Consider the following 23,573-nt stretch of genomic DNA (forward strand, 5'->3'; position numbering starts at 1 on the left):
GCATTTAAGAACAGGGAGAATTAGAGGAGTCAGCAAAAGGGACTGAGAATGAGAATTTCTGTAGTCAGAAAAGAATCAAAAGCAAAAGATGTAGAAGCTAAAAAAAGAAGGAGTCTCAGTAAGGGAGCATTGGTAGTATTGCAAGAGAGTCCCTGACACAGATCAAAGAGAATGCATGGGCTCTGACCATGGAGAGGCTATTCTTTCATCATTTCACAAAGACAGTAGAGTGAGATAGAAGCCTGTTTTGGGGCGTGAAGAGGAAGTAGGACTGAGGAGGTGCATAGGAAGTGAGGCATGAAGGAGGAAAGAAATGATACTCCTTAGAGGAGGAAGATACGTCAGAGAGGTTTGGGTTTCTTTTTTTTTTTTTTTTATTTGTTTTTTGACTAAAGAGTATTTATTAATTATACATTTTAGTAGGGGTCATTGTGACAATTCAGTATGTGCATACAGCATATGCTCTTCAATCCAGCTTCCCTTTAATCCTCCCCACATCTGCAGTTTCACTGTTCCACACTCAGACCCAAACCTTTTTTTTTTTTTTTCCTTTTAACTTCAACATATGAGAGAGAGCATGTGGTCCCTGTCTGGGTCTGGATTATTTAACTTAATATAATGTCCTTCAGTTCCATCCATGTTTTAAGGACTTTGTTTAAGGAGAAGTTTGAATATAATGTATAGATTACCAAGAAGAATCTAGTCTAGAGGAATGAGTCGACAATGTATCTAATTGAGGAAGCAAAGGTTTAGAGAGGGACTTCTGAGCTCTGTTCAGGAGGTCTACCCTGGTGTGAAGAATGATGTTCTGAGATACAGGTTGGGTTGTGGGTGGGTAGAAATCAGCTGGTGGATGGGGGCTGAAACAGAAGCAGTATGTGCATGGTGACCTCATTTCTCTTTGTGGAGAAGTTTATGCTGAGGAAGATGAGGTGGAATGAGAGACTTGGGGAAGGTGGAGAATATGGGGAGAGTTGTTTCAGGCGCAGGAAAGAGTTGGCCAGGGGTGAGGGCAAGGATTATGTGGTTATGGGCACCAAGCTGCAGGTCCTAGCATTTGTTTTTCTAATAGTTTGGCAAAAGTAATGCTGAGCAACTTAAAATGGAAAATTGGGGAAGTAGCCCACTTGGTGGTGTGTGCCTATAATAGCAACTCGGGAGGCAGGAGGAGTGCAAAATCAAAGCCATCCATTAGCAACTTAGCAAGACCCTAAACAACTTAGGGAGCTCCTGTCTCAAAAAGGGTTAGGGATGTGACTCAGGGATTAAGTGCATCTGGGTTCAATCCCTGGTACCAAAAACAAAACAGGGTAGTACTATATCCTGAGGATCATTTTTGTGGGCTCTACCTTTCATAGTCCTATATATCTCTATAGCCCCTGAGGACATCACTATATTATGACATTTCAAAATAATTGGTTCTTCTATCCCAAGGAAGTGGAGGCCATGTCTGGATTCTGTTTCAGGAGACAAGGAAATAACTAATAAATATATCAAAGTTTTCATCCAAAATGATGAAAAGAATTGATCCTTCAAGGTATACATCCTTAGCTTCTGAGACTCCAGGTTCATTCAGGACCTTGTGGGGTATGTTGAGAGGGGCTCTTTGAAGGAATGAATGTTATAGAAAGCAGGGACCTCCCTGTGCTCTCACTGCTCAGAACCTGGACCACAGCAGGTGCTCAGTAAGCAGTTGCTGAAGGAATAACTGCCAGGCTCACCACACATAGGATAATCTTTCCCATTTGCAGCTTCCTTTGCCCAAGGAAGATTAGAATGTTCTCTCTGCACACTCATATAGCATCCGTTATCCATGTGCTTTCATGTTTAGATTGTCCTTACATAACCTTGAGTTTGGGCTTGTGCCTTTATTTTGTGTTTTCATGTCTGTGACTTCATTTGATCTTCAGAGCAAATGTGGGGTGGCTGAGTACACAGCTCTGTCCTGGCATAGCCATTGGTGCCAGGACTAAAGTGAAGGGCAGAGAGAGGGTCTGGAATGGGGGACTCATAGGCCTTTCTGTTCGGTTTCTAGCAACGATCCACGGTAGCCTCCATGATGCACCGCCAAGAGACTGTGGAGTGTTTGCGCAAATTCAATGCCCGGAGAAAACTGAAGGTAAGTCTTGGTTTCTGTGCCACTGGCCTCCTGAAATCAAGCCTGTTAACAATGCAGGTCTTGCCCCATTAGACAAGGCAGCTCTGCTCCTAGTTGAAGCTAAGCTATGCAAGTTGTAGCTAAGCTATGTTAAGGATGCCAGAATCCTGTGACTCCAGGCTCTAGCCATGAGCTGCTTTGCCTGAGGCCAGGCTATCCATTTATAGAGTCTGGTTGAACTCATAGGACTCTCCTCTTTTCCTAGGGTGCCATCCTCACGACCATGCTTGTCTCCAGGAACTTCTCAGGTATGTTTCCCAGCTGAACTCTTTAATTCTGCCGAGGTGAGTGGGTCAGGCATAGAGCACAGCCAGCCCAGGCAGTGTGGCTGTCTCAGGTGATTCCTTGAGCAGGATTAACAGGGATCCTGTTCTGAAGGTTCTGCTGCTGAGTCCTCTTACTGAAATTCTTGGTGTGAGGGGAGGAACCTTCACTTGGGCTCAAATTTATGAATTTGTTCCTTAGAACCTCCCAAGGAGTAGCCTGTCCAGAATCCTATGTACTTTCTCCCTATACATTTTTATTGAATTCCCTGAAGATTCTCAGCACTTTAGGGTTATAGCCAATCTAAGGTATTGAAGGATGCACTGGAAGGGAAAAACAAAATCAAGCTGAAATATTATGAATGTTCTCAATTGCCACCAACTGATCACTAGGGTGATCTCTTTCTTCCTTGTGTCCAAGTAGAGATGACTAATAGAAATTATTCCAGATGTTTAGACCTTTTAAGGTGACTCAGGCTTAAAATATTTTCTCTGATACTAGCTGTAAAAATGAAGAACTAGAGACCAGCCAGTGGAAGGAAAGGAACTTAGATTTACATAAGGAATCAAGAGAGTTGGGATCAGTAATTTGTAAGTCACACTTGACATTATTTCTAAGATGCAAGACACTCCACTCCCCTTTGCCCCCTGCTTTCAACCCTACCCCCAGTATTGTTTGCCCTCAGTTGGGAGCACGGTGGGTTTTCTTTGAGAAAAAGATTAATATCAAGGCTTAAATGAAGACAAAGAAGTCTGTCCCCAGCTTGCTGTAGCCCTGGTCTTCCTTCCCTCTAACCCCAGCCTCGCTGTTTTGGTTCAAGAGCCCTTTTCATCCTCCTAACAAGACTCCCTCCCTTGCTTTCCTCCTGCACCGCCATGGAGAGAGGCTTGTGTGGGAGCACCAACCACAGTCAGGGTGGGCAGCCACTTTGGGCAGGGGTTGCTTCTTTGAGCTGAAGTCCTGGTGGGTTCCCACTGTGCTGTTTCCAGGTAACCCATGGGCTTTAGCTTGGAGGAGGCTGCAGGTAAGAGAGCCTAGGGCTTCACCAGTTCCAGCCCAAGAGTCACAGGCTCTGGGATATCAGGGATGGATAGTGAGCCCCAGTCATGCCCCATCCTGGGCTTTCACCACTTACACAGGGCACTGGGAGCAATGGGTTGTCCATCTGCCACAAAGATGGAGTTGTGGCCCCACACTGTGCTTCTTTCCTCTAACTGCTTACGGCTTCTACTTTCGGGAGTTAAGAGCTTTTCTAGAGGATGCTTAGGGGCATTTTTATGCTGACCCTTGATGTCTACCTGTCTTCTCTTCTCTTGAGTTAAATGCGAAGACAGGCTACTGCTACTCTTTTAGCCTGGCCCATCAGTAGCATTTCCTGTCTTGTGGCCTTTGGTCTCCACATCACCCACCCACAACCAGCATTTCAGGAAATTGGTGTCCTGGTTTCAAGAAGTCAGTCTCTCTGTTAGGACATAGTACTTTAGTTCATCCCTAAAGAGCCTTCCATTCTTATTGCCCAGACCTCATCTGGCCTTTGAGCTCACTGCCCTGGATCAAAGAAGATGCAAAAAAATTTTTTTTTTTTAAATTTCTTTAGGCTTCTAAGATGGCCTCTTCTGTCTCTGGAAATTTCTGCAGAAAGAGCTGTCTATAGGTGTGTCAAGGAGGAAAGGCACCTGTGATTCCTTAGACACAAACTAGGCTATTTCCCAAGTAGACCCCAAATAGTGGGGCCACATCTTAGCCCTGGACTTCAATAGCCTGGTGAATGGTAAAATCATAACTTCCAGAGTATATTTCTTCAGAGGCCTTTGTTGTCTTTCTGGGGGCTTATTTCTTAGGCATCTTTACCTCAAGACACTGTGAAGCACAGGCTGAGTAAAGCTGCTTCTCTTGGCTACTTCCCTTAAGAGGGAGAGCCCTTTGTCTCTGAGAAGTTAGAGGTCATAGAGCTGGGCCCATCTGTAAACTTAGCTGTCCAGAGGCCATGTAAGTGCCAGTCTTTCTACCATTCCCAGTGTGTTGAGGGGAAAGGGCTGCTCTATGCTCCAGGCTCTTAGCTACAGAGCTCATTTATGTCCTAGGGAGGGAAGGTCTGAAGGTGAAGCTTGGTATCCTCACAACCTTAAGCAAGGGCTGGATCACCTCAGAAAGGGCACCTTCCTCTCACCAAGGCAAGCTTTTACCTATGAACCCTCACCTGAGTTGGTCATGGAACAAGCACTAAGTACATTTCCTCAAAGTAGCTATATGGTGTTCCCTTCACCTTGTCCCAGCCTGGTCCTCTCAGGCTCCTGGACTGCTGCAGGACTGGCTGCACCTGCCTCATCGGCCTGCCCCTGGCGCCTCCGCTCCCCCAGCTCGGCTGGCTTGGCCATGCCGCCTGGGCCCTGCTGTGTGTGGGCAGCCAGTGGTGCCCGTGCCTCATGCTGGGGCATGCTCGCTGCTGACTGGCCCCCGTGGCTTTGCGGCAGCTCTGTGCACTGAGAGATTGTATCCCCTCAGTTGGCAGGCAGAGCTCCGCCCCCGCCTCGCCTGCCGCGAGCGCCGCCAGCCTGGCCGGGCAAGGTACGTGGCATGAGTCCTCCCTGACCGCCTGCCTCGGCTCCCTGCCACCCCACCAGGAGGGCCAGCATGCCAGGCCCACGCACCAGGGAGGCGAGTTCCATGCTTGCGGGCTGAGATGGGCATGCCAGAAGGACCACCTAACTTGGCATCTGCGAGCGCATTGTTGTTACAGAGCCCCCTAACCAGCCATGCATGCTGGGCGCTTGCCAACTCTCAGGAGGCAATAGCCTGGGGATGTGGAGCTGGGACATAGGAGCCTTCCCTCCAGGCAGCCCAAGGGCCTGACCTGCAGAGCTGCCCAGTGCTGGAACTAAGCTTCTGCACTACTGTTAAAGAGCCCACAGAGGAAGCCTTGCCCCTCAAAATTATGAAGTCTGGTGTTTGCAGGCCTCCAGGTCTGAAAGGCTGTGGAGTGCAAAAACCTCAGTCAGCCATCTCTGGGTTTGAATTCTAGCCTTGCTATACTCTGAGCAAGTCACATCAGTTCTCCCAGCCTTAGTTTTCTCATCTCTCTAATGAGGATGACAGATAACGTGGTGATGCTTAAGAACAGGTATGTCAAAGGCTGTCAACCTTACCTGTACAGAACAACCAATTACCTGGGAGCTCCTAAAGAATCCTGGTGGCAGGACCCCACCCCAGATAAACAAAATTAGAATCCCTAGTGGATGGACTAGGCGTGAGCATTTTTTTAAAACTCCCTGAGTAATTCTAGTGGGCAACCAGAATTGAGAACTGGCTAATGTAAACAAAGCCCTTACTAGTAAATATATTTTTAAAAAAATAATTTTCAAATGCAGCATAATTGGAGATCAGACCAAATGCCCTTCTTTTGGAGCCAGAATCTTGTGATGGAAGGACCCTTGATCTCACTGGAGAAATATGGGACACAGCTTAGGTAGGAATGGCCACCTAAAGAGCAGAAGGATAGCAGCAATAGTGATAACAATGGTTAGTAGGGTACTTAAATCATGTGCAAGACACTGTGCTAAATGCTTTTCAGGCATGGTCCTTTTGGACCCTCATCAGTGCCTGGTGACCTAGGCCTGTTTTATTTATCCCATTTTTAAAGAAATTGTGGCTGAGAGAGGCTTACTCACACAAGGTCACAGAGCTAGCAGCTGGAACCAAGATTTAAACCCAGGCAGTCCAGGTGGATCAGACAGTTGGGCTGATTCCGTTTTCAGCCCGTCACCAGCCTTCTGGTGTGAAGCTGGTCAGCCTTGAGCATTGTGCCACGCCTGGCTAGAATCTGATAACTCGTTATTCTGCTTAAACCTTCCTGCTCATGAGTCCAGAGAGTCTGGGGAAAAGATGGCAGCTAGGACCCAGTAAACCTGGTGAGGTCCTGCCCAGTGAAGGCTTCAACCCCCTGGCAAAATCCTCCTGTAGGTGGTCCTGGTTTCTGTGTCTGTGTCTGTCTGTCCTCACATCTGGTCTCCTTTGTGAACTGTGACACTCTGTTTCTTGAGAACAGTCCGGAGATGTCTTGCATCCTTCCAGTGTGGCTATCTGGAGAACCTCCGTGGCATCTAAGAGTGGAGCCCTCACCCTTTCACCCTGGCACTTTGTTTCTAGGCCTGGGTGGAAGCTCTCAAAGGCAGAGCTCCCAGTGCTCCTGGGCTGCTCCAGTACTGAACATGATTTCTCCTAAGCACAGGGTGTCTGTTTCTGCTGAGCCAGCTTCCACAGCAGAGGAGATCCTGGGGTGTCATCCTGAAGACCCTGACACCACTCAAGATGCCCTTCCTGCAGAGGGACTACTAGGAAGGGTCTCTTTCAGGAGACTCCTGGCCCCCTTGTCAGATATAGCAGTCTCTTTCAGATCCAGCTGCCAGACTTCAGGTTGGGACGAGGGTAAGATGCAGAAGATGTGACTTTCCTCTTTGTTTTCACAGCTGCCAAAAGCCTATTGAACAAGAAGTCGGATGGAGGTGTCAAGGTGGGTATCTATTTCTCCAGCCTTCTGACCAGAGACTGGCCTCTCCCCCTGGTAGTTATTCTTGAGAAGTCTAGGCACCTTGCTTCTCCTTTTCCTGAAAACCATCTACTCTTGCTATTCTGCTTTAAATTGGAAGCCTCTATGCTGAGAAGAGCAGGTTCCACTGGCCTGGGAGGGAAGAATGGAAAGGTGTCTCTCCTGATCTAGCTGGGTGGGAAAGTCTCAGGGGAAGCAGTCCAAATTGTAGTTTCCTAGAGCTGACCCTAAGCCTGACTTCCACACATGTGCTTCATCTTGAGGGCTTGACACTCTGAGGTATTTTAGGACATCTAATTAAACACCCCCCACCCCCTCCATTTTTTTCATAACCCTTTTTAATCAAATGAAAGCAAAGTTTGCTTGGGTGATTCAGGCAGGGTATAGGACTAGAAACCTGAAGACACTATTCTTTGGTCTTTGTCCTTTTCTGCAAAATACTTCCAGAACCCTGGTTAAATACCACTGAGTGAAAGTATCTTAAACTTTCTTGAGATTAGGCTTCTATGGGACCTGGCCGAGAAGAAGGACCAGGTGCCTGCAGGTCCCAACAGGAAGCCCTTGTTGTGAGTAGCTGTTCAGCTGAAGTGAAGAGAGGCGGGGCAACCACAGGGCCCAAGGTGCATGAGGATGCTTAGGAGGAAGAAAGGGTCCTGGGACTGGAACTTTGGATAGGAGTTCATACTGTCTTAAAGCCTTCCAACTGACATCACAGAGAATATCAACCTATAAAATTATCCAAACCTTCAAATCTCCAACAAAAATTTAAATTGGGCCTTTTTCCAGGATCTTTTGTCCCCATTCCCTTCTGCCAATCCCTTCCTTTTTCCTTTATTCTCTGCATGCCTGCTTTCTGTGTCCTTCTGCTCATAAGAGGGGAACTTGGGCTCCTTGCATACCTGCCGACATGGAACTGGGATGGCCAGGCAGTCCCCCAGTTTTGAACTCAAGCTAGGTGGGTAGAGTCAAGTCTGGAAAAGTGGGTAGGTTTACTTGGAGAAAGATTTTGGAAATTTCTGTTTGGGGAAGAAACTAAAATCAATCCATCTTTACAAAGTATTTAGTACATAACTATCAGATGTCTTGCTCTGCACACATTCTGAGAGGCACATACAGGAGGTACAATGTAGCTTTTACGTTGCCTTAGGGAGAGGAAAGTGGACATAGCTGGATCCAGCTAAACACTATTACTGGACCCTCCATGGGGTGGTTCAGGCCAAAAAGCTCATGGGAAAAAGCTTATTATAGGAAGCCTAAGATACAGGAAGATTGAAAGCAGTGCAGCAGTTGCCTCTAGGGTATGGAGTCAGAGGTGATAGCAGGGCAGAGAGAAACACCTTTCAGCTTTTACTTTGTACACTTAAATGTATTTAAAATGAGATGGTATTGCTTCTGTAACCTAAAAATAAGAATATGAATTTTATGAGTTTTCACGCATGTTCTTCACCTAACTGGAACACAGGGTGTATGGAAGAGAGATCTCAGAAATACTGCTGGGAGACAGTAGAATGAATTAGACATAACTTTCCTATGTTCATTTATGAATATGTAAACAGTGTAACTCCACATCATGTACAACCACAAGAATGGGAAGTTATATTCCATGTGTGTATAATATGTCAAAATACATTGTATTATCATATATAACTAAAAAGAACAAATAAAAATTTAAATATATATATATATATATATATATACAGCTGGGGCTGGGGGCATAACTCAGTTGGAGAGCACAGCAAGCCCCCCAGCCCCTGCCAAATACAGCTGGATCAGTCTGATTGAGTAGAATAATTGGAAGTTTATATATTAGACCTTAGACAATATCATAGGCCACAAGTAGGAAAAGCTGTGGAAGGAATTCTGAGAAATATTTGAAGGGCTGAGGGTGTAACTCCATGGTAGAGCTTGTGTTTAGTGTGCACATGGCCCTGGGTTCAATCCCCAGTACAAAGAAAGACAGAGGAAGACTTAGCTGAGGGCATATGGATAAATGGAAGAGGGGAAGAGCTAGACTCAGTGGTGTCAATTAGGATTTATTGTAATCTGGCAATAGCATTGAAAAGGAAAGTTGATTAGAAATAGCAAGGGATAATAGTCAAAATTCTATTCAGAATGAGGTTGCCTGTATCTATGGTCCACTTGCGCCCTTGAGTCAGGGAATACCAACTCTGATCAAAGGTGTGTCAGTGGAAGCTCACATTATATGTGAGGGATTAAAAAGATCATCAGATAATATCAAGGTTTCCAGCCTGGAATGTTGGTACCTCTGCTAGAAATGCGAGTAGATGTGAAGAAAATGGTCATCTAAAGAGGAAGAGTTCTATTTTGGCCATGTTGGGATTGAAGGAAAAGTGGAGTATGTGGATGGACATATCTTTTTAAAGTCCCTGATACAGCCCAAGGAAGAATCCAACATTGAATCTGGGGGCATCTCACAAATGCACCCCCTCAGCCACTGTTTGTTTTTTTTAAGGATTTTTTAAAATCTTTTTTTAGTTGTAGGTGGACACAATACCTTTATTTTATTTATGTGGTACTAAGGATTGAACTCAGGACCTCACACATGCAAGATGAGCACTCTACTGCTCAGCCCCAGCCCTAGCCCTCAGCCACTGTTCATTAGATGCCTGCTGTGTGCTCCAAGAGCTGGAAGGCAGCAACATCTACCAAAGGTAGATGTACCCTTTTAGGTGTTTGCAGTGGGAGAAAGATGGGGCGGCCACCAGTTCTGGTACAATTTGATAAGGTGCCTGAAGAAGATGTGCACAGTACAGGAACTGGGGGAGTAGAGAGACAGCATCAAGCCAGATCAGGAAATTTTCCTGAAGGAGATGGCCAGGAACCGAGTTTGAAGGACCAACAGTTGGGGTTTGCCAGGTTGTGGAGGAGGAAGGATATTTCAGGCAGAGGGAACAGCACATGTGAAGTTACAGTTTGAAACTGCTGATGATTATGGGAACTTCAGTAGCTTCTGCTTGGCTAAAGGGACAAGTGAATGCCAAAAACAGGACATAAAATACAGCAGAGACTGCTGAGCTGGAGGGGAGAGGATGGATAAAGGAGCCATTTTGAGATAGGTTTCTAGCCGGGTGTGATGGCACACACCTATAATCCCAGCAATTTGGGAGATTGAGGCATGGGGATTACAAGTTTGAGGCCAACCTCAGCAATTTAGCAAGACCCTGTCTCAAAATAAAAATTTAAAAGGTCTGGGGATGTGGCTCAGTGGTTTGGCACTCCCAGATTTAGTTTCTAGTACCAGAGGGAGAGAGAAGTTTCTAGCAGAACTATCTAGAATGCTAGTCCCCAAAATAAACATCAAATGCAGCCTTGTAAGATTAAAGAACTAATTAAAAATACACAGATTCCAGGGGCTTGGGTTGTGGCTCAGTGGCAAAGCGCTTGCCTAGCATGTGTGAGACACTGGGTTTGATCCTCAGCACCACATAAATAAATAAATGAAGGTACATCAACAACTAAAAATATGCACATTATATATTATACACACACAGACACACACATGTGCATATACACAGATTACAGGGTGTAGTCTGAAATTCAGATTCCCAGAGGCCTTGAGTAGGAGGCAGAATCAACCAGTGAATTTTAATACTTTCCTTCTCCCAGATGAATCTAAAGCACACAAAAGTTTAGAAGTCTGATAAAATTGGGGGGTTATCTGTTAATAATGGACTGGAATAAGGGTTTTCAACAAGGGAAAGAACAGCTGGGTGCGGTGGCTCACGCCCGTAATCCCAGCAGCTTGGGAGGCGGAGGCAGAAGGATCTCGAGTTCAAAGCCAGCCTCAGCAAACGCAAGGTGAGACCCTGTCTCTAATAAAATACAAAATAGGGCTGGGGATGTGGCTCAGTGGCCGAGTTCAATCCCTGTCTCCCCCATACACACACACAAAAAAAAAAGAAAAGAAAGAAAGAACAAAGAATTGGGAGAACAGAGAGTGTACAGTAGTGTCAGATCCCGTGGGAACACTGAGGAGGAACCTGGGCATCCAGAAACATTAGATAAATTGCTTTAAATGAAAACATGTGTGGGGAACCTAGCCTTGTTGTGTGTCCAGGTCCTGACAAGTGCAACGCACTTTTGAGGAAAAAAAGTTTTCAGGATATTTAGGAAGGCAATTTTCAAAATTAAAAGTTGAAAATAGATGGGCAGGGAAAATACCCACAGCAGTATGGGATGTCTTTTTATTAAATAGTTTCTTCAACAAATAAGAATTTCTGCTAAAACCCAGCAGAAAGATGATCAAAGAAGATGAATGGACCATCTGAAGTTGAGAAAGTAGACCTGGATAACAAATGTGGAAAAACTTTTAGCTTCACTAGCATCAAAGAAATGGAAATTGAAACAAGGTGCTATTTTTTGACTCTTAAGTTGGTGACAGTAATGAAAACCACAGTGGTCCTTTCTAATACAGCCTGTGGTCAAAAGCGCTGCAAGTGTTTCTACCTTTTTTACTTTATAATTCTACTTCTGGGAATTTCTTTCCTGATTATCTTATTTTCAGAATAATTTAGAATAGGAAAAAGTTGAAAGCAGAAAGATGTTCAACATGACATTTTTTTTTTTATAACTGAAAAGATTGAAGACAATTTAAAAACCAATAAGGAAATGACTAAGTAATTATGGGACTTCCATTTAATAGACTATTTTAAAGTTATTTGTTTTCATGAGCATACAGTTTCAGAAATGCTTTATATAAAGTAAAAATATAGCAAGAAAATATTTTACATTAAGTAAAAAAGATGGAATATAAAGAGGCACATAGGAGCCAGGTGTGAAGACACACACCTATAATCCCAGCGATTTGGGAGACTGAGGCAGGAGGATGGCAGGTTCAAGGATAATTTGGGCAACTTATTGAGACTGTCTCAAAATAAAAAGGTCTAGGGATGTAGCTCACTGGTGGAGCCTCCTGGGTTCAATTCCCCGTACCACTGAAGAAAAAAAAAAAAAAGACTAATGGCTAACTTTTCTTTAAAAAATGTTTGTAGATACTGATTTTGTAAGTTATGTGTAATATGTGTAAAAGGAAAAAAAAACCTGAAAGAACCTGTATAATCCCAGTTGCTTGGGATGCTGAGGAAGGAGGATCATGAGGTTGAGGTCCTTGTGGACAACTTAGAGACTCTGTCTCAAAATAAAAAGGGCTGGGGATGGAGCCCAGTTATAGAACAGTTGCCTAGTATGGCCAAGGCCCTGGGTTCAATCTCAAGCACTACAGAAAAAAGAAAGGGGGCAAAGGGAGTAAAAGGAAGAGGGAAGGGAAACCCATCAAAGTATATATATAAACCATAACTTCACTGGATGATGCAAGTTTGGGAACTTTTTAATACTTTTATTTATTTTTGTGTGGTGCTGCTGAGGATGGAATCCAGTGCCCCCTACATGTGCTAGGCAAGCACTCTACCACTGAGCTACAGCCCCAGCCCCAAATTTGGCAACTTTTTAAAAATACATTTTTTTGTATTTTCAGTTTTCACCTAGACTGTACATGACTGTTACAACCAATAAGTCCAAATTCTCTTTAAATCAATACTTTTTATCTTTAAAGCAAGGCATAAACTTTTGTGTAGCTTATAAATTATAATTTTAAATTGTGAAAGGAAAAAGACTAGAAGGGCACTAGAAGTTAGGATGGTTTTGCCTCTCTTCTGTTTTCCAAATTATTGATAATGTGACGGCAGTTCTTTTAAACTCAGGAACATGTGTACATCAATTAATGAATGGTATGGTTGCTTAAGAGTTCTGAGTAAAGGAAAGGGAACATGAAGCTAGGTGTGCAGAGTTGGACCTTTGAGGGCTCTCTTGAAAGAGGACTTGATGACCTGTTTACAGGGGAGACCTGTAAGTTGTTCAGAAGATCCTGAGCTTTCTGCATCATGGATAATTCTTCTATGTCCCATCTTCCCTTCCCAACTTCCTCCCTCATTTCTTCTGTTAAATGCCTGTAGGAAGGTTTCCTTCTCACTGTTCAGAAGCTTACTTTGAGCAAGATGCTCAAAATAACTAGCTCTGAGACTGGGGTTGTGGCTCAATGGTAGAGCTTGTGCCTTGCATGTGTGAGGCACTGGGTTTGATTCTCAACACCAAATATAAATAAAATAAAGGTCCATTGATAACCAAAAAAAAATTTTAAAAAAAAATAACTAGCTCTGGTTGGAGCAGCTAGTCTATCTTGTGCTCTTGAGTTTGGTTTCTTTGAAGGTGAATATCAATGACTCAGGGTATGTGGAAAGTGAGAGGCTCTTCTGAGGACAGGACTGAATGGATCACAAAGGCTCAGATCCTGAGAAGCCTCAAGTTAAGAATAACTTGGCATTCTGCTAGTCCCAGACCACAATGGCCATCTAAGCTTTAAATTAAAAAAGAAGAGTAGGGAGCAGTGGCATATGCCTATAATCTCAGCTACTTAGGAGGATAAGGCAGGAAGTTCTCAAAGTTCTGAGAGAATTTTGTAAGTCTGAGCAATTTACTAAGACCTTATCTCAAAATGTTTAAAAAGACTGGAGATGTAGCTAAGTGCTAGAGTATTAAGAAGCCATGGGTTCAACTCCCAGTACCCTCCAACAACAACAAAAAAAAAAAAAGAAGAAGAAAGCGAAAAAGAAGAGGGTATAGTTATTTCCTTAAGTGCTATTTGAATATTCATTTATTTAAATTAAATATGAAAAGGAAGCTTGAACTCTTTTCCAGTGTGGGATTTTTATGTCTATGTACATATATATGCATATGTCTATATACAGCTGCATATAAAACTATATGCATATAACTTTTAAATAAATGTGAGACATGGTTCTTTAAAAGTGATCTGGCCTTTAAATAATGCTGCAGTATGCTGGTGGAAGAGTCCAGGTGTGAATGGCTGAGGGGCAAAACCCTGAGAAGATGGAGGAGAGAAGCTGAAAGATGTGCAACTAGCCTGGAAATCAGTCTTGGAGTGGGAAAAGAGTATCTCAGGTTCTTCTGCAGGACAGTTGAGGAAGAAGGGAGCCAGCTAGGAGAAGCCTGGGAATGTATTTAGCACGAGGATGAGAGATTTTCTGCTTTAAAGCAAGGTCCAGGAAAAGGCAACTGCAATGGCCTTTGACAACAAGTCCCTGAAAATCACCAGAACCAAGGACTGGGCCTGATGAATGAGCACCCAGCAGACTTATTATTTTTGTGATTCATTGCAAATTAGAATCCTGGATGCTGCTTTCACCAGGGGAAAAGCCTATTCCTTCAAAGCATTAACACTCTTGTTTGGGTAAAGGATATCGGGAAATAGGTAGGAAGAAAGATGGGTGGTAGGTTTGTAGGTAGGTAGATATAAATGTAAGGCGGTTCTTTTTTTGACAGATAATTTTGGAAGTAACATCTCATTTTACATTTGAGCATATTCAGAGGGCTAGTACAAAAGAAGCCTGATTACATTTAGATTATTCATTTTTATTTAGCTCAAATTCTAAACTATGGACTATTGTTTTAAATATTTGTAGTCCCCCTTTTTTTATTATAATACATGCCCAAAAATGTTTTTCAAAGTAAAACATTAGCCCCGTTGGGGACAGAAACAATTTATCAGACACATTTACTGTGCCCAGAACAGCCCTCAGTGTTTGTTGGATGTCACTAAATTAATGCTCAAAAGTCAAACAACAGATGGACATATTCCAAGGGGATTCTGTTTTCCTGTGAGTTAATGGTAATATACATAACTCCCCTTCACCTTTTAGACACAGTGTTCTGAGATGAGTTTTCAATGTTCCATGAGGTCTTCCTTTTGATGCTCTTGTTTCACATCTAAACATAAAGTCTTTTAACATCTAGTTGAGGCTAAGGAATTGCTACTTTCAGCATTCCCTGTGGCTTACATCTCTGCATCTTTATGATCACTGCACTTGTAATCACCAGCACTCCTGTTCTTCTATTTCCCAGCAATTGCAAAAATGCAGTCAAAATTTGATCTTAAAAAAGCATGACCATACTGATATAGAAGGGGATGGCCAAAATTTAACTGTGAGATCATTTTCAAAAACCCAACATTTTTATCAGAAAAGCAATTTAGGAGTGCAGCAAAGTCTAGGTTCAGAAGTAAAATGTTAATGCGGGGATATAGCTCAGTTGGTAGAGTGCTTGCCTTGCATGCACAAGGCCCTGGGTTCAATCCCCAGCACCACACACACACACACACACAAAGTTATTAAAGCTAAGGATGGCTGGCACTGTGGCACACACCTGTAATCCTAGTGGCTCTGAAGCCTGAAGCAGGAGGATCGTGATTCAGAGCAAGCCTCAGCAACTTAGCAAGGCCTTAAGCCATTCCACAAGACCTTGTCCCTAAATAAAATACAGAAAGGACTGAGGTTGTGGCTCAGAGGTTGAGTGCCCCTGGGTGCAATTCCTGGTACCCCCTGTTGCCCTCCCCCCCAAAAAAAATAAAGCTAAGGATAGTCTAGAGTAGCTTTTGTTACTTTCCTGATGGTAGCAGCTCACTCATATTTCAGACAGATCTAGCGGTATGGGAAAGGTACAACTAGCCTTTTGAACATAAGCCTATAAATTTGCAACAGTCAGATATTACTTACCCTCACAGACTTGTGACTTAATCTCCCCAAGAAGCTTTCTCCGAGCAAGGCTGAGACTTCTCTAATATACTAAATCTGTGTTTGTGAACCTGACAACAGAGTTCTTCCCCTCTGGGATCTGGAGGGGTGTGTGTGCTTTTCAGTCTATATGCTGTTTTAACCCTTCTGGTGCTGAACTCCCGGTCTCCTCCTTCCTTTCTTCTCTCCCCCAGTGCAGAGCCCATGCTGGTGCACTAACCTGCAGTGTCTCTGTGCTTCTCTTCTTACCTCCTCTTTCCCCTTCTCTTTCCTTTTTGCTGTGATGTGTCCAGAAAAGGAAGTCGAGTTCCAGCGTGCACCTAATGGTGAGCCTTGCCTGCCCACCCATCCGCCCACTCCATGCTGCCCGTGCCCGCCTGCCAGCCACGCAGACCCATTCTGCCATGTGCGTGTGCTTCACTCATCCTCACTGCATGTCTGTGCTTTGTGGGCAGGTGTGGCCTGTCCTGCCAGATGGGGGCCATTGCCCAAGGTCACCCAGTGGCCTCAAAATTGGGCATTGAAAGGTGCACTATGGCACCCCCTGCTTTGGAGTTTGGATGGGCCTCCAGTAGGGCAGGACATGAAGCTGGTAGGGACTTGGGGCCAGGTGGTAAGCACAAGGAGAAAACCTCACTCACTCTGATTCAGGAGGAGAAGCCTTGCTCACTGGGCATAAGCAACTGCTATCTACAAACTGGCAGCTGGTAGCAGAGTTGCTGGTTGGCTCCTGGCTCTGATTCTTGCTCTCCTGGGTTTTCCCCTGTGCAAGTCCCATCTTCTGGGTGGGCCCAGAGTCCTATCCTTCCCACCTAGCCTTCAGCACAGCTGAAAGATTACAGTAACACATCTTCTTTCTCATGGGACATAGGGCACCAAGGAGAACACAGCAGGTTTAGTCATTATGAAACCATCCACTAAAACCAGAGGCGGAGCCACCTGGGTTTCTTCCTGGCCCTCTGCAGATAAAGCAGGTTTTACAAGCACTCTGTCATTATTGTTCCCTGTGAGGGCCTTGGTGTCAGCTGGGCATGGCAGGCAGAGCAGCCTTCTCCGATCAACCCCAAGCAAGAGGACATCATCAGCAGTTGAGCTAGGAGGATTCCACTCTTTACTGGTGGAAACAGAAGAGATCAGCTCATGTTATTCTCGGCTCATGTCCTGACTACTCCTGGGGTCTTTCTTTCTAGCCTGCAGAGTTCAGTAGAGTCTTTTAGAAATGTGATACCTAGCTCGAGGTTCCATGTCTTGTTTTGGGTTTGGGGGTGTCTCAGCCACTGACAGCAAGCTGGGGGTGGACTTCAAATCTGGTCCAAGAGGCTTCCAGGCAAGATGTAGGACAGTCTGGATGCCTTCTGTGTGTGTCCTGGGAGAGAAGAAGCACATGCTAGCTGTCAACATGTCCTCATTTACACTCTGAACAGAGGCGGTAGCCATAGGCAGTAAGCACAGGGACATTTGTCTCTTCCTGTTAAAGGCATCAGACTATTCCTTGGTGACCAAAACTCCACCTGGACACCCAGTGAGACTATATACTGGTTAGGGACTTATTAGATGCACAGAGCAATGATGTGGCTTCTTGCCCTTGAGATTGGCCTTCCTTCCTGATCAGCTTCCTCTTAGCCTCACCCTGCTGTGCCACTCTAATGTTTTGAATGGCAAGGAGAGATCCCTCATGGTCATGTTGCTGTTGGGAGTGTTGGCCTGCAGGGTGGCCTGCTCTTTCCTGGGGACTGGGTTCTGGAACCATAGCCACAGCCCCCACCCAAGAATTGCTTGCCCTCGGAGCTCTGCCTTCAATTCCAGCTGATCAAGTTCAGGATTTATAGGACAGAAGATGACTAGCACTACCCTATCTCAGCTCCCTTTGGCCCATGGATACATTTTGTATTTAAATTTTAATTCCACCCCTTTCCTCTCTGGACACCATTTCCTAGGCCAGGTATTCTTGCTCTTCTTCCTTTTCTTTTCAGATCAGGCTTCCAGCTGGTATTTTAAGGGGAAGAAAATACAGATGCCAAGTGGAGGGTAGCAGGAGATTGCCCACAGATAAGGGCACCAGAGTGTCTGAATTTATTCTGCTTTCTTATAAATCACTCTCCTTTCTACCTGTGAAGTGGAAGAAAGACCCTAAATTTCTTCAGGTCAGATGTAATTGTGCAATGACATGGTACCTGGAATAAACATTTCTGGAGAGATGCTCTAAAACAAGTCTTTGACTAGTCCCACCTTGAGGGTGTCTCCAGAGCTAGGTTTCTGGGCCTCTCACAATAGTCCCTTCCACTGATCATCTCTCCAGCCATTGCTCCCATCTGCATAGTGTTATGATGGCCACCTCAGGCCTAGCTCCTCCAGGCCAGGTCAGGGGTCAAGGGAGGTCTGGGAGTCAAACCTGAGCAGCCTTGGTGACTCTGGAGGAACTAAACCATCTGTTTTCTTGTCTCAGCCACAGAGCAACAACAAAAACAGTCTCGTAAGCCCAGCCCAAGAGCCCGCGCCCTTGCAGACGGCCATGGTACCTCCTGACTACAGCTTCTCTGCCTCTGCCCCTGGCTGCCTCCTGCTCCTTCCCTCTTCCTCTTCTTGCTCTCTTTCCCCAGACTCCTTAGCCTCTTTCCTTTTCTGATTCCTATAGAGCAGGCTGCTCTGTGTGCCGTCCCATAGGCCCCTTGCCCTTCATTTTCCTGCTTGGCCATGTTCCATCCTGCATGGCAGAACCATTGCTCCTGCTCCTTTTGCGGTTGTGGGGAAGAGTGATCAGGGCTCTCAGCTAAACCTCCCAGCCCCCGGCTGGGATCCCCATTGGGTCTACCATTGGGGCTGGGAAGGGGAGTTGCTTATAAAAGGAGAGGGTAAGGGTCTTCTTGGAGACTGTACATCAGTTCTTGGAGACCTCCTTGTAGAATCTGCCTCATCCTCTCCTCTGCAAAGGCAGGAACAGGAAGAAGGACAAGGGTCACCCACCTTTGGATGGTGCCAAGATCTCTGAGATCCTGGAGAACCCCATCTGAGTTCTCTTTAGGCTCTTCCAAGAGGCACTGTGTGTCTCAGAGCTCCTTCTGCTAGTGGAGGATAACTAGAGTTAGCAAGGGGATGACTTGGAGAGGAGGGGCCCTCTGTGTCCTGTGGACCCTTGTGCTGCCTAACATTGTGCCAGGAGAAAGCAAAAGGTAGACAAAGTGGGCAGCTCCCTGTACTCAAGCTTGCTGAGAGTGTATCCTGGGCCTTTCTGGGAGATGTTATCATTCTCTTCTCCCTGTGTCCCTGCCTCCCGTGCACCCCTTGATGAACAATGTTAGCAGGGCTTGTCCTGTGCCCTGAGTTCTATGGCTCCTCCTATATACTTATCTGGCAGGGCCAGGGTGGGGGACATGTGGAAAGAACTCTCAGTACAAGCAGGAACCCTTGTCTCGAATTCTTAGGTACCTGCTTCTTCCAGGCCTTTCTTTCTTACTAGCCAGTGCTGTCACCTCAATCTAGGGCTTCCCAGCTCTTTGAGACCCCAGTTGAGCCAGAATGTTTTGTCTTGAGGGGATGGTGGGTGGGCCTCAGTGGCCATTATAGAGTTTCTGGGAGTCCTGGTTTGGGGTTGGGCTCCCTCAGGAGGAGCTATAGGTCTGTCTCCAGGTCAAGAGGGTAATTTTTATCTTTTCCCTCAGGAGCCACAAACCACCGTGGTGCACAATGCTACAGATGGGATCAAGGTGAGTGAGTGGTTCCTGAGCCAGTCTCCTGCTTTCCAGATTAGCAAGAGACAGGTGGGCTGGGTACAGGGTCTAATGCCAGTGGCCACCTACAGCCTGCACCCTGATGCTGAGATGTTTACAGAGGCTGGGTCGGAGGTAACGTATGTCTGTTAGTTTCTTTATTCTGAAGAAGGGCAAACCTTAGCAACTCTGAGCCCAGGCTCTGCAGTCCAACAGACCTGTCTCTAGACCTCTGGGCAAGTCCCTCAGTTTTCTTATCTGTAAAGGGGCATTGTAATAATAATAGAATTTTCCTCCAAGAGTGGTGAACCTAAGTGAGAAAAAATGTTAGCCAAAAAGAAAACAGGGCTGGGGATGTGGCTCAAGCGGTAGCGCGCTCGCCTGGCATGTGTGGGCCCGGGTTCGATCCTCAGCACCACATACCAACAAAGATGTTGTGTCCGCCAAAAAACTAAAAAATAAATATTAAAATTCTCTCTCTCTCTCTCTCTCTCTCTCTCTTAAAAAAAAAATAAAAAGTATTATTGAGCTCAAACACCTTCCACAGCTCTGGTTTACAGAGGTGACAAGCACATGTCCTGCCTGTGGGGAAGGGGGAGGAGCAGATGAACAGGAATTAAATAAGATATAATCCAATGGGGCTAAGTACCCTGAAGAAAATGGCACAAACTGGGCACAGTGGTGCATGCCTGAAATTCCAGCCCCTCAGGAGGCTGAGGCAGGAGGATCATGAGTTCAAAGTCAGCCTCAGCAATAGTGAGGCACTAGCAACTTGGTGAGACCCTGTCTCTAAATAAAATACAAAATAGGGCTGAGTATGTGGCTCAGTGGTTGAGTGCCCCTGAGCTCAATCCCTGGTACCAAAAAAAAAAAAAAAAAACCAAGAAAGTGAGAGAGTGTACAGGGTCTTTAAATGGTCAAAGAAGGGTCTCTCAGGAGGGGATAGTTGAGCTAGAAACTAAATGTCAGTGGGAAGGAGATGGCTAAATAACTATGGATCAGAGGGACTACAGCTATAGAGACACACATGCTAGAAGACTCAAGTGGAGCTTATCATGGTAAGCAAAGGCCAGAGAAGGGTAATGAATTTGGAAAAGCAGATAGGATGTGTGGTAGGGTTTGCGTTTTATTCCAGCTCTTGGCAGTTCTTTGCAGGGGAATAATATAATCTAAGTTGCATTTCAAGAGATTACTGTGGCCACATAAGAGCAAGAACTCAGGGAGATAGCAAGAGTGAAAGTACAGAAGCCATCATCATGGTTCAGATGTTAGACTGTAGCTGTTCATTTAAAGAGAAGAAGTAAGACATGGGATTTATCTTGAAGGTAGAAGTGATGGATTTTTATTTTATATTAGCTGACTGGGATATAAAGAAGAGAGAGAAAGAATCAAAGATGACTCCAGGTTTTAGCCTAAGTGACTAGGTAGATGATACCATTTACTGAGTTGGGAAGGTTGGGAAGGGAATTTGGGAAACCAGAGTTTTGTAAGCCAGAAAGCAAGCGTAAAATCGGGCTGGGGATGTGGCTCAAGCAGTAGCGCGCTCGCCTGGCATGCGTGCGGCCCGGGTTCGATCCTCAGCACCACATACCAACAAAGATGTTGTGTCCGCCGAGAACTAAAAAATAAACATTAAAAATCCCCTCTCTCTCTCTCTCTCTCTCTCTCTCTCTCTCTCTCTCTCTCTCTCTCTCTCTCTCTCCTCTCTCACTCTCTCTTTAAAAAAAAAAAAAAAAAGAAAGCAAGCGTAAAGGTTGAAGCCTCTGTGATTCCTCCTGGTCCCATGTTCTGCTTCCAAAGGCCTTAGCATATAGAAACATGTTTTTCTTTGGTCCACAGGGTTCCACAGAGAGCTGCAACACCACTACAGAAGATGAGGACCTCAAAGGTAGGTGTTGGCCCTTGGTGGGGAAGGGAACCCAGCCATAACACAGGTACTTTGGCTCTGATGGGGCACCTGCCTTTTCTGTTCCCAGAACTGGGACTAGTGGCTCTTTATACCCCAGGAAAAGTCTTGACATAAAATCCACTTTCCATGGGCCAAGGTATGAGGTTCTTGTCTGATTGCTGAGCCAGGCAAGAGGACTCTTTTTTTGACCCATGTCTACAGTAGCTACATTAGCTATACCTGGATACAGAGTATAGCTGTTTGTGCTGTTGAAAATGATGTGATGTCTTAGAATAGGGACATCTGAGGTCCTTGCAAAAGTAGGGTGAATGTTGTCCTGGTTTTTCCAGGACCAAGGCAGTTCCCAGGATGTGGAACTTTCAGTTTCAAAACCAGGACAAGGACTGAGGATGTAGTTCAGTGACAGAGCACTTGCCTAGCATATGCAAGGCCCTGGATTGGATCCCCAGCACCACAAAATGGCGGGGGTGGGTGGGGGGAGCTGGGCACAGTGGCACACACCTGTAATCCCAGCAACTGGGAGGCTGAGGCAGGAGGATTGCAAATCCAAAGCCAGCCACAGCAACTTAGCAAAACCCTAAGCAACTTAGCAGACCCTCTCTCAAAATAAAATACAAAAAAAGGGGGGTGGGTGGCTGGGGTTGTGGCTTAGTGGTTAAAGTGCCCTGGGTTCAATCCCTGCTACCAAAAAGAAAGAAAGAAAATTAAAAAGCCAAGATTGTCGTAGGCCCCAGGGATGAGTTGGTCACTCTAGTCCCAAGGTCTGGCCACAAATGATAAGAGAACTGATCTGATGTCTGTAAAGCCACACTCAGCTGTGTCTTGGAGGTCCTGTGAGGATCACCAACCTAAGCGTGGGATTGGCCAGAGTACCAGGGTGTGTGGGAAGCTTGGCAGGCCAAACCAATGGGAATCTGCCCTACTCTTTGGGTTGGCCTCTTGGAATTGCTCCCTTTGCCTTCAGTAAATGACCTTCAGCCAGGCCAACAGAAAAGACTAAGGATATCATTAAGATGGAGCTGAGAGAGCTTGCTTATTGGTAATGAGGGAAACCAAACTTTGGAAACTCCAAAAATCGAAAGAAATAAGGCAATAAAGAATAGTATCGCCAGGGCTGCTGGGAATCAGGCCAGATCGGTTCAATTCTGATCATGCTGGCAGAGTAGAAGGTACCTTTGCTGCTGGGCTCTTGACCTCATGGCCTAGCCCCCTCAAACATCTTCCCCAGGAGCAATGGTCCTAGGACAGGCCGATTTAAGGCTCCTTTGGAAGCTGCAAGGCCAGGTCTGTGCACCTTCACAGTGCTTCAGCCTGGTAGGGCCTCTCTGGCAGAGGCAGTAGAGTGGGATGTGGTCCAGCGTCCACAGCAGCCCGAGGCGTCACCTTGCCCCGGCTCTGCGCCATGGGCTTGGGTCCTGTCTGGCTTGCTCGCTCACCTGCCTTGTTCTGTTTGTTTTGGCTGCTCTGCCTTGCCCTGCCCTGCCCTGGCTGGCTAGCTGCCCCGCTCCGCACTGGGAATGGCAGCTCGATGCCTGAAGGACGGAGCTCCCGGGACAGAACAGCCCCCTCTGCAGGCATGCAGCCCCAGCCTTCTCTCAGCTCCTCAGCCAGTAAGTGTGAGGGAGGCACATTCTGGCTTCCCACTCCCTGGCTCATCCTGAAGTCCCTCAGGGATCCCCTCCAGAGCTGTCAGCCCAGCCCAGCTGTCTGTCTTAGCTTGAGGAGCAAGACCTGCACCTGGGGTGGGGGAACAGCTGGAGGCACTGTTTATTCCAGTTAGAGGCCCTGTGCCTGAGGCCCAGAGAAATACCAGAAGAATGGGTGGAAGAATATGGCATGGAGGGAGGGAGTAGAAAGCCACTGGGGTGTGCAGTGGGCCTTGCCTTGGCAGCAGCCAGGAAGAGGACCAGTGTCAGAAATTGGGTCCGTGGGAGGGGGACAATGGTAAAATTGAAATAGCTGAGGAACTGTGTTGTGGAGTGTTTCTTGAAGCTCAGCATAACGTCATATTAAGGGCACAAGGTTTGGGGTGAGGCAGACCCGAATTTAAATCCAGCTATGCTACTTTCAGAAGTGTGTGAAGTAGCTTTGCCTCCTAGAGCTTAGGTTTCCTTATCTATAAAGCAGGGAGAAAATGGCATCTACTTCAAATGTTATAAAAAGAAATGAGAAAGTAGAAGGTTTTAATACAATGCCTCGCAAGGTTAATGGCAGTTCGTTTGATATTTTTAGTTCTGTCTGTGTTGATGTCTGTGATGCCTCTCTTTGCTTCTTTTCCTCTCATTGTCTTTCCTTGTAGAGTTTCTAAACACAATCCTCTTCACCCACAGGGGCCCCAGTCAGGTCCTCCAGATGGATTTGGTTGGGTTAGAGTGGGGCCGTG

At 45.8% G+C, this 23,573-nt stretch overlaps 1 protein-coding gene across 50 annotated transcripts in view; it reads left to right on the top strand.

Annotated features, from left to right (window-relative positions):
* The window catches only part of Camk2g (calcium/calmodulin dependent protein kinase II gamma), a 59,410-nt gene that overhangs the window by 29,869 nt on the left and 5,968 nt on the right, over positions 1 to 23,573 (top strand). For 13 of the 50 annotated variants that reach the window (XM_078039981.1, XM_078040027.1, XM_078039984.1 and 10 more), the window contains 9 exons: positions 2,036 to 2,119; positions 2,364 to 2,406; positions 4,928 to 4,990; positions 6,889 to 6,932; positions 15,868 to 15,900; positions 18,021 to 18,089; positions 19,234 to 19,278; positions 21,121 to 21,169; positions 22,687 to 22,800. In XM_078039981.1, the coding sequence (XP_077896107.1) occupies positions 2,036 to 2,119; positions 2,364 to 2,406; positions 4,928 to 4,990; positions 6,889 to 6,932; positions 15,868 to 15,900; positions 18,021 to 18,089; positions 19,234 to 19,278; positions 21,121 to 21,169; positions 22,687 to 22,800 (544 nt within the window). The remainder of the gene's footprint in view (positions 1 to 2,035; positions 2,120 to 2,363; positions 2,407 to 4,927; positions 4,991 to 6,888; positions 6,933 to 15,867; positions 15,901 to 18,020; positions 18,090 to 19,233; positions 19,279 to 21,120; positions 21,170 to 22,686; positions 22,801 to 23,573) is intronic. The other 37 variants (XM_078040029.1, XM_078040080.1, XM_078040121.1 and 34 more) reach the window with 15 other exon arrangements.

This window comes from Ictidomys tridecemlineatus, chromosome 1, assembly GCF_052094955.1.
Source record: "Ictidomys tridecemlineatus isolate mIctTri1 chromosome 1, mIctTri1.hap1, whole genome shotgun sequence".
NCBI lineage: Eukaryota > Metazoa > Chordata > Mammalia > Rodentia > Sciuridae > Ictidomys > Ictidomys tridecemlineatus.